This window comes from Artibeus jamaicensis, unplaced genomic scaffold (genome assembly GCF_021234435.1).
Source record: "Artibeus jamaicensis isolate MK-2021 breed Jamaican fruit bat unplaced genomic scaffold, CSHL_Jam_final contig_1085, whole genome shotgun sequence".
Lineage (NCBI taxonomy): Eukaryota > Metazoa > Chordata > Mammalia > Chiroptera > Phyllostomidae > Artibeus > Artibeus jamaicensis.
Window position 1 is genome coordinate 1,074,837 of NW_026521214.1, and position 10,455 is coordinate 1,085,291.

Here is a 10,455-nt window from a genome sequence, read left to right on the forward strand (position 1 = left end):
CCGCGCGCCCGCGCTGCGTGTGCGGTGAAGGGAGAGCCGGTCCACCCCGAGCGGCGGCGCGCCCGGCTCTCCTCAGAGAACCTGCAGCAGGGGCTTTACCGCCCAGCAGGGGGCTCCGGAGGCCGCGGCCCACCTCCCAGCCAACTGCCTGTCCCAGCCTGTGGGGACCTCTGACGTCCCAGGTCATCCCACGGGGAGGGTTGTCCGTTTCGTACTTGGGCCCAGAGGGCTGGGCCCCAAAGAGGGGAGGGGTGCAGTTTGGGACTCGGAACCCCATCGGCCACCCCCATCCGGCGCCCAGCCCTGCCCTAGCAGCGAGGGCTCCAGACAGATTGACTTTATTCACGGACACGCAGGGGCGGCTGTCCGCCCGCCCCAACACTCTCACACGGGGCTAGGGGACTCTCCACGCCACAGTCACGACACACAACGCCCGCGCTTGGACCGGGCCGGCTGGGGGAGGGGGCACGACACAGCCTGGCTCCTGGTTCTGGTTAAAAAAAGGTTCTTGGGGTCACTGTGGGAGTGGGGTGGGGGGCTCTGGGGAGGCCGGGGGTTGCTGTCAGGGTGGGGTAGGGAGCCGTCGCTTTCAGTTCTTCGTTTAAAAACACATAGAACATGCTACATCTGCGCAGACACTGGAAGGGAGGGGGTGGGGCGGGGGCAACACGACACAGGTGGGGCGAGGCTCCTAGCGGCCTCGTCCACGCCCCAGGGTTGGACTCCAGTGGGCAGAACAGATGGATGGCCAGACACTGACAAGGACTCCAAGGGGGTGCCTCGGAGTGAAGGAAGATCTCGTGTTTGGGGGAAGGGGTAGAAGGACAGCCCTGGCTGGGGGAGGGGGGCAGGGCAGGGACCAGGAAGGGATTGTGCTGCTGGTGGGGGGCCCTCTTGGGCCCTTACGCCTCTGGCTCATACTCCTGATACTCCTCCTGCATCAGAGGGGGTGGAGTGGAGAAGAGCAAAAGAGGAAGGGGTTGGAAACCAAGTGGCCAGGCTCTGGCCGGAGACCCCTCCCCCTGGGCAGGCAGGGAACCTGGAAACTGGGGACGGCCTGGCCAGTCCCGGGCAGGAGTGCCCAGGGCCCAGTGCCTCCCCCCAACTGTCCTCCCTCCATGCTGACACCTCCTGGGGTCTGGGTTCTAGAAAATGGGGACCTGAAGCTCCCTGGCCCAACCCTCCACTGCCAGGGACCCCCCACCCCAGCTGGGGGTGGCAGCAACCCTCTGGGGTGCCTGGAGCCCCGCCCAGCCTGTCACGTCTCACCTGGGGCGGCTCCTCATAGCCCTCTCCTTCTGGCTCCATCAGGGGCTCGATCAGCGGCTCCTCCGCAGCTTCCTGGGCCACTTCCTCGGGCTGTGGGCAGAGAAGGGACAGGGACTGTGAAGGCAGCCAGGGACATCCCCCAGATTCCTCCCCTGGGAAGCTCCTGGCTGATTAGGGGAAGGCTGGGCTTTGTTGGCAGTGCCGCCAGAATTTCTAATTAAATTGCCGGTGTGGAGTACTTTGGAAGTGGGATGAATGCACGAGGCGTGACATCCCGCCAGATCCTGATTGAAGCTGCGGGGTGGGGAGCGGAGCAGGGCTCTCCACACCACTCTCCCCAGCACCTGGTCGCCTCCTGCCCTCCGTCATGGGGCCTGGGGTGGGGAGACAGACAGCATATTCAGTCACCTGTTTATCCCCGCCCCCTTGCATCAGGCTCTGTGTGTGGGGCCCTGGAACATCAGAGATTACTCTGGAGGGAGACGGAGACTCAGCGCTGGGCTGGGCAGGGGCTCTGAGCCTCTCCCCCGCCGCCTGCCACCCATCCCTCCCCCAGGGTCCTGTGTGGCCTGGTTTCTTCAGCGGTTGCTATTTTAAGATAAGCTGGAAGCAACAGCTCAGTGGTGTTGCTTGGATGTGTGAGCTAAGACTCTCCCTTCCCCCCCGCAGCTGCTGCCCAGCCTGGGGCCGACCAGCAGGCACACAAGCGGGGGGCTGCCAGGCTTACGGCCAGCCAGCTGCAGGTGAGCATATGTATGTGTACAAACATGGGACGGGGTGGCCGCACACATAGACACATACAAGAACCTGGCTCCCAGGCAGGGCGGCACGAGGCCAGGTGGGCTGGCTCGGGCCCAGACCCCTGGGGGAACCTGGAGGCAGGAGGGCACACCATCTTCCCCACTTCCACAAACAAGTACCACGGTCCCACCCTGCTGGGAGGGGATGAGACTCGAGGGACCCTGGAGGGCTGGCACTGGGGCGGCTTCCCCAGACCACCGTGCGCTCCAGTTGCCCCAGCTCCATCCAACCGGCTTCAGCTCCTTTGAATTACCTGTCTAGGTGGCCCCCTGGGCACAGGAATCTACGGCTCCTGACCTGGCCCAGTCTCCCCAGAGGCCAGATGGGTACACTAAGGCCCAAGAGGCGGGGAAGCGTTTGTTTGCTCGAAGTCACCCCGCGATGACCAGAGCCCGGGAAAGAAAGGCAGTGTGAAAACCCCAGCCGGGGCACCTCGTCGGGAGACGAGGCGGAAGCCGGAGGACAGCAGGAGGACGTGTGCCCTGCGGTTTCATCACCTGCGGGTGCTGCACTGTGACTGTGCAGACCAGCCGTGCGCGGCAGGGTCTCCTGCCCAGTGGGAGAGGCCGGGCACAGAGGAGCACGCACTTTAGGGCAGCATTTATGTGACGCTAAAAAACACCCGACGTGTGTGCGGTGATGGAGCCAGGAAGCAGTTATCCACGGAGGGGGGACAGGGCCAGGCCGAAGGTGGCGGGGGGAGGGCTGAGGCTGCAAATGTGGGGAAAGCGCCCACTCTCAGGACCCTGTGAATGAGGCCCAGAATGCGTGCGTCCCTGAGTTCTGTGCCCCCGACACCTCCCTTGTCTCACCCTGGTCTTGGCTCTGGGGGTAAGGATGGGAAGCAGGTGGAAAGGGGAGCCTCCGACGGGCTGGTGTTCAGTGTCTTGACCCGGGTGCCGGGGACACGAGAGCATTTGCCAGCCTGGCCATTCTCTAGCTGTCTGGCATCAGGGAAGTGACTTCCCCGCTGCCCTCAGCGGCCTTGGGAGGGAAACGAGAGGGTGTCTTTGCTTAGTAGGAGGGAGGGAGGCTTCCTGATGACCTGTGTGAGCAGGCTGGGAGGGAGGGACACTCAGGAATGCTGGAGATGGGCTAGCACGGTCCCCCCATGACAGGTGGCCCCAAAGGGCCAAGGTTTGGGTTATAAACCTATGACCTTGGGCTTCCTTGAGAAAGGAGGCTGGAAGTGTCAAGAAGGGCTGGTAGGAGAAAGGCGGCTGGAAAAAGGGGGTTCTGTGCAAACGCTCCTCCCCAACGGCCCAGCCCCCAGCACCCGGCCTGGCACCCTGTCGGCACCAAGTGACTCGAACACTAGGGACCAGACCCGGGCTTATCTCCCCAGCCACCTCTGCAGGCAGGCAGGCAGGCAGGCAGGGATGGGATCTTGGGCAAGGCACTTCTCTCTGAGCCTCAGTTCCTGCATCTGGGACAGGGGTGCCTCCGACATGGGGACGTTGTGACGACTCAGTGAGGTACTCCAGGTCACATGTCTAGAGCACCTGCGCCTGCAAGAGGTCAAGGAATGGGAGCAATCGCCGGAAATACCGAGATAAGAACTGGGAAGTCACACAGATGGTACAACCATAGGCAGGGCTTGAACTAGAGCTTCTGAGCCAACTTCCAGACTTCTGATGGGGAAGGAAGGGACTGTGCAAAGCGTCTGGGGCAAAGGGTGGGCCGGCGCCTCCTCCCGCAGCCTGACAAACGCACTCACACGGGATGCACACCGATCTCCTGAATCGGCTGTGGAAGGAGGAGCGCCGGCCACCGTCGAGGTGGAATCTGTGCTTGTGTGTGCACAGGCGCAGCACCCCACAGGCGGGTGGATGTCTGTGCGGACAGATGGGCCCGCAGAGTGCACTGTCAGGCTGGCACACGTGTGGTCACACCTGTGGTCACAAGCCCAGACACAGGCCCCTCACATGGTCACGAGGCCACTGTCCCTTCCTGAGTACTTGTGGCACGCAAGCCCTGCTCTCTGTCATGGTTACTCCCCGGTGGGGTCCCTGGGCCTGCAGGGTCCGCATCGCCTGGGTACTTTGGAGAAGTGCAGATCCCAGGCCCCACCTCGGACCTCCTGAATCCGAAACTCCAGGGGCGGGGCCCACAGTCAGCAGCACTTTACCTGGGCCTCCTGCGGGTTCTGATTTTAGGTGTTGAGAACCTCTGACCTGTACTACCTTTCATTTGCCTAAGAGCCCCATCGTGTTCATCTTCCACCTTACAGGCCAAGACTCAGGCTCAGGGACGGGATGGGACCGGCCCAGGGCCACGCAGGCTGGGAGCGGAGGAGCCGGGGTTCAGACCTGGCTCTGCAGTCTGTCCTCGAGGGGCCATCTGTCTCAGTGCACGAGGGGAGAGCCGCCGCCACACCCCACAGGGAGCAGGCCTGTCTAGAGAGCAACACACACCCCACCCTGCCTTGGGGCCCACCCGGCTCAAGCTGGTCTCAGGGCCTTTGCATGAGCCACCCCTACGGCCTGAAACACGTCCCCCCACTTGGCTTTCCTCCACCCTTGGGTGTCAGCTCACATGTCACCCCCTCAGAAGAGCCCTCTTAGCTAAAGTGGCCCCCTCCTCCTGGACTATGTACCGCAATACCCTGTTGTCTTTTTCTCACAGCACTTGGCCCTGCCTGAAATGACCTTGCTGACCGGCAGGCTTTTCACCTTCAGCTTCAGGAATACAGGTAACTATTCCTTGTGGTGACCTCCAGAGGAGTTCCTCTCTGGCCCGAGAACTGGCTGAATGAAAAGAGCTGAATGAACAGGCAGACGTGGCCAGAAGTGGGCCAGGTTGCCCGTGCAAGCAGGATGCGTGTACACAGCAGACCTGGGTCACGGTCACAAGCGGCAGCATGTCTACACACACCGCCACTCAGGCTCCTGCAGAAGGGGAGGGGAGGTGGCTCCTGCCCCAGGTCAGCTGGGGGAGCGGGGAGCCTGGTGGCAGGTTTGTGAGCGTGCTTGGCACGTGCGTGCATCTGCGTGCAAGCCTGTGTGTAGTGGGAGGACCGCTCACCTTCAGGTCCGTGGGGAACTCGTCCCTCTTCACCAGGCCCGTGGCCGCTGCGATGTTCCCAGCCCCGGAGAACACGGCTCCTCCCAGGTGCGATGCCTGCTCCTTGGTTTTCTCAGCCACTGGAGCAGAGAGAGGGTCGGGGAAGGGGGACGGGAGCCAGGGTGAAGGAGGCATAGGCGCCCCCTCCCCTGCAGTGACCAGGGCCTGCCTTCCCGGTGGGGCACCCCCTAGGCCTTGGGGGTCTTCCCCAAGTCTTCCACCACCTCACCCCTGCCCCCCAGAACCAGCCGGGTCTCAGCCTGGGGGAGGGAAAGGGGCTGTGCGGGGGCGGGGCCGTGCGGGGGCGGGGCCGTGCCAGGGCGGGGTGGGGCTGGTACCTGAGGCCACGCCTTGCACCACCCCCTCTCGGGTTTTGCTTCCTGTGGGGAGATGAGCACGGATAAAGGTTCACAGCGGAGGGACCAGAGGTCTGGCAAGCACAGGGGTTACACAACGGGCGAAGGGACCCTGTGGGTAGCAGGTACCCCAGCCCCATCACTTCCTCCTTGGGCCTCAAAATCCCACCAATCCCCCACCCACACTGAGCCTCCCACACTTACTTCCTGAGGACTTCCAGCTCGCCCCCCCCCCCCTGCCTGTCCCTCACCACCCCAACTGCCGTGACACCTGCACCCCGTGGGGCTGTCACGGGAACGCCAGCGCTGCACAACACCAGTTCACTTAGTTCCCTACTAAGGTGGGAGCAGGTGGGAGTGGGACTGGGGGGCGGCAAACAGGCCCTGTATTTGGAAAGGTGCCCCTGGTGCGTGACTGCCCACATCCCACCTGTGGGCACCGCCACCTGACCACCAAGCCCCCGCTCCAGTCTCTTCTCCTAACGAGGGTATCAAGTTCTCCTGCTGCCGGAGTGGAGAGTGTGTTACGGGCCTGGAGGGTCTGTGGGGAATGTGCCTGGAGCTGACACCCACAGCATTGGCTGGGCTGTCCCTGGCCTGGATCAACTTGGCCCTAGCACAGTGGGGGGCTGTTGGGAAAGACAAGGGGCTGATCTGAGGGGAGGGCAGCCCTCAGGGGCGAGGAGAGTCCCCTTCCCAAGGATTTGGCAAGTCAGACAACAGCTGGTCAACCCAGAAGTGGGTATGTGGGCGGGGGACCCTCCTGGGAAGGGTTGGAGGAGGGGCCCGGTGTGGGGAGACATGATTCTCACATCTAAGGCCAGGGAGACCCAGGGCGGGGGGGGGGCATCTGCCTGTGCACCGATCTCTACCCCCCAAACCTTTGTGGGCACCTGCTCTCTGCCAGGCTCTACTAGGCCAATCACTCATTGTCAGATTTGGGTAAGAAGAGACGATTCGGCTCCCAGGGTCTTAAGCAGTGGGGGTGGGACCTCCAGCCCCGGGGGCTATCGATGGGGGCGGGGGCATTGGCTGGGCCGTGGCAGATGGGGATCAGGTGGGTATGCGGAAAGGAGGCTGGAGAGGGTACTGCGGGCACCGGAGTCGCGGGCAGGGCGCAGCGGGGCGCGCAGAGGGGCGGTCTGTGCACCTCATGCCCACAGAGGGGCACACAGACGGAGGCAGGACCGTGCCAGGCGACAGGGAGCTGAGGCTTAACAGGGTGGATGGGGGCCATCGGGGGCTCCTGCGCAGGGCGAGGAGGCAGAACGGAGGCCAGAGTGGGGTCCAGGACGTGCGGGTTCAAGCCTTCTCCCTGACTCTGTCACCTCTGCCCTAGCTTGAGCCACCCTTGTCTGGTGGCCACGCTACCTCCCAGGGGGCCTCCCTGAACTTTGTTCTGTCCCCAGAGGTCTGAGGGTCCTCTCCAAACCTTTCAATTGCTCCTGACAGTTACAATAACGTTTTGTCCTGGCCCACCAGGTCTCATCTGAATCTGCTCCTCCCCACTGATCCGCCCTTTCTTTGGTCTCTGGCCTCCCCAACCCCGTCTGGCTCTTATTCTCCAAGCTCAGTGTGATGTCACCCTCATCAGCCACCCCACCAACATGGCCCCTTTCCCAGCCTCTGGATGTCATACCCCACTATTGGAATGCTCTGTGTCACCACCCACTGTTACCTCCCCAGGAGCCGTGCAGTGGCTGGCACATAGTAGGTGGTCAGTAAATACTTCTCAGTTGACCCCAAAGCCAAATGCAGCCCTCCTCAGAATGCAGCCCTCCTCAGACTGCGTAGGGGACAACGGCAAAGACCACGGGATGGACTCCACAGAATGTCCTCTCCGGACCTGGCCTCTCTTTATGCAAATGACCCCACAGGCTCCCTCTCCTTTCATATTTAGGGTGAGAGACTTAACCACTGTCCCTCGTCCTGATGCCAGCTGGCAGCTGCAAGGAGGGGGACCCAGGGGGAGGTGGCAGTGGTGGAACACAGGCACTGGGAGGCACTGGGAGACAGTCAGCCCCCAAAATACAGGAGGGAGGGCAGCCAAGGGAGGGGTGGGGCTTTGGACTCCAGAGGCTTGGCCTAAACTCCAGCTGCAGGTGCCTCAGCCCTGTGACCTTGAGCAGGACAGGCAGGTCTGCGAACACTGGCCTGGGTCTGTGGAATGGGCAGGGAGCTCGGAGTGCGTAATGGGTGTGATGGCATTTCACATAGCACTTGGCAGAGAGCAGGGGAGCCAGGGTTCGGCACTGGTTAACTGTTGACGTGAAGGAGGAAAGGTAGACTGCCCGCTTTGCTCAGTCTACCTCAGTCCCTGGCCTCTCAGCTGAGTACCACCCTCGCTAGCCCTACCTCCCATTCCCCCTCCCCTTCGCCGTGTCCCCAGTGACCCCTGTGCCTCCGCCTGCCCCACCTGCTGACTCATACTCTCCCGCCCAGACATCCACGAGTACCCCGGACCCACTCCCCAGCGGTGGACACCCAAACCCCCAGGCCTGGAAGCCCTGCCCCTCGCCCACCGACGTAGAGGACGCCCTCCTTGGTCTTCTCCGCCGCCTCCGTGACCCCCTGCTTGGTTTTCTCCGCGGCGGCCACGACGCCCTCCTTGGCCATGGACAGGCCCTTCATGAACACGTCCATCCTGGCGGCCTAGGGAGGGCGAACACACGGGCACGGTGCGCTGGCCCTGCGCCCTCACCCCCGTGCTTCCCGAGGGACGCGGCGTGGGGGGCTCCCCTCCCTCCTGAGACCGTGGCGCCCTTCTGGCCCGGAGCCCCCTCCCGCCTTTCCTGGTCCCTAGGCGAGGCCACAGGCCGCGGCGAGTCCCGGCGTCCTTGAAACCCGGGGACGCGGGAGGGGCCACCCCCTCGGTTATCCCCCGAGGGACCCCTTAACCTGCAGCCCCACGGAACCGGAGCGCTGGACTCAGCGCGAAGCCCCAGAGCCTAACTGCACACACACGGCAGTGCCACACGGCCACGCACACAAACACACTCCGTGGACACGCTCAAGTGCACACACAGGACACGCAGACGTCCAAGTGCGCACTGACACTCCGACACACACGGGCGCACGGGCACACGGGCACGGACGCACGTCCACACGGCCGCCCAGGCAGCTGCGGACCCAGAGCAGCAGACAGACACACGCACCCGCCGGCGCCCCCTCTCCGTTCTCCCGCTCCTTTTCCGTCTCACCCAGTCCCCTCTCCATCCCCAATCCTTTCCGGGTCTCGGCTCCCGGAGCACGGCCGCCTCACCTGGATGCAGGGCCCGAGCTGGGGACGGAGCGCCGACTGTGGCGGGAAGACGCAGGAGCTCGGCTAGGCCGGGCTGGGGCCGTGGCCAGGTGCTTAGGCCAGTCAGCAGCAGGAGGGGCGCGGACCCTGAGTCCCGCTCAGCGGTGCTCCGGCCTGGGGTGCGTCGCCTTCCACTGCTCCCGCCTTGAGCCCTGCTGCCTTGCGCGCTGGGGCTCCGGCTCCCGCTTCCGCGCTGCGGCAGCTCTGAGCTCAGCGCTGCCCCCGGCGGCCGCGCCGCCCCCTCGGCCTGACTGACAGGGGGGCGGGGAGGGTGACATCTCTGCAGAGCCTGCTAGCCTCCAGGGCCTGGGACGCGCCACTGGGGACACTGGGGTGTCAGACTCATGACCTGCCCCCAAGATCCCATATCGAGGGGGAGATAATGCAGTCTGCTGAGGGTGGGGAAGAAATGAACCCACTCAGAGTTCAGATGTGTTCGAATCTGTGGGACCTTGGGCTTCTCAGTTCTCCTTTCTGAATGTTTCCTCTTCTGTAAAATACAGATGGTCCATTGAATGAACGTTTGTTGAGTGAATGGATGCCAGGCTGACAATGGAAAGAGAAAAACAAGGTTCCTGCTCTGGAGGAGCTTATAATGGTGTGTGTGTGTGTGTGTGTGTGTGCGTGTGTGTGTAGAGATGGGACACAGGATGGAGCATTTAAACCACACAAGGTTATTTCAACTTGAGAGAAGTGTTATGAAGATGATAAAATGGGGACGTACCGAAGTGGTGAGAGGAGGGGTACTTGAGACTGACAGGTTGGAGAAGGCAGCCGGGCGAGATGGGTGAAGGCAGAATCCTTAGAGAGGGAACGGCAGGTGCAAAGGCTCTGAGGCAGGACAGTCCTTCAGAGCAGGTAAAGGGCTGTGCAGCCGGAGAGCCAGGAGGGAGGGAGGAGGAGATGGGCGAGGCCACCTTCTTGTATGGTCATGGTGGGGTGGGCAATATAGTCATGAAATCCCAGGCACACATAGGCCCTGAGCACTCTGACGGAGTTATGCCTGAGAAGCTGGGACCCAGAAGGGGACTCTGACCACTGACCGGAGTCAGTGACGGCTCTACAAAGGAGGGGACATCTCAGCTGGGCCTCATGGGGAAGGTAAGATTTCATCTGACAGACAAGGGAGGAAGAGCATGTTAGTCTGTGGGCACAGCCTGGGCAGAGGCACTGTGGCTGGAAACACAGGGCGTGTGAGTGACAGGTGATGAGGTGAGCAGCCAGCAGCCAGAGTGTGCAGGGCCTGGGAAAAAATGTTCACAGGCTGCTGTTGGAGCTGCAAATTGGCACATGCTTTTTGGAAAGCAATTTGGCAGTGTTTACCGAAGTTGGAAATCCTGCTCCTTTTGAGCCAGCAGTTCCTGCTTCCAGCAACTTATCCCTTGGATTCCTGTTTGCACAAGTGCACAAAGACATCTGTGCAAGGGTGTTCACTGCAGCATGTTTTCTGGTAGCAAGAAAACTGGAAAACGTCCATCTGTGAAGGATCGGCTAATTAAATGTGGTACGTCCACTCAGTGAAATCCTTAGCCAGGATCCAGAAAGGATTAGCCAGGCCCGCAGGTGCTGAAAGGGGTGCCAAGCGGGAAGGCTTGGGACAAGCTAGTTTGGGGTCACAGAGAAGTGTACGTGAGAGGCTTGTCCAGAAAGGATCCAGCTGCACAC

At 62.4% G+C, this 10,455-nt stretch overlaps 1 protein-coding gene across 2 annotated transcripts; it reads right to left on the reverse strand.

The window, feature by feature from the left end:
- Positions 1-327: 327 nt before the first annotated feature.
- On the reverse strand, positions 328-9,019 carry SNCB (synuclein beta). 2 transcript variants are annotated; one of them, XM_037164038.2, is made up of 6 exons: positions 8,752-9,019; positions 8,012-8,141; positions 5,472-5,513; positions 5,095-5,213; positions 1,270-1,359; positions 328-935 (listed from the first exon to the last, which is right to left on the reverse strand). In XM_037164038.2, exons 2-6 carry the CDS (start codon positions 8,130-8,132, stop codon positions 903-905), a joined length of 405 nt encoding a protein of 134 aa, XP_037019933.1. In that variant the 5' UTR covers positions 8,133-8,141; positions 8,752-9,019; the 3' UTR covers positions 328-902. The 2 variants fall into 2 exon arrangements, with proteins under 2 accessions (XP_037019933.1, XP_037019934.1); XM_037164039.2 differs by lacking the exon at positions 5,472-5,513.
- Positions 9,020-10,455: the final 1,436 nt, after the last annotated feature.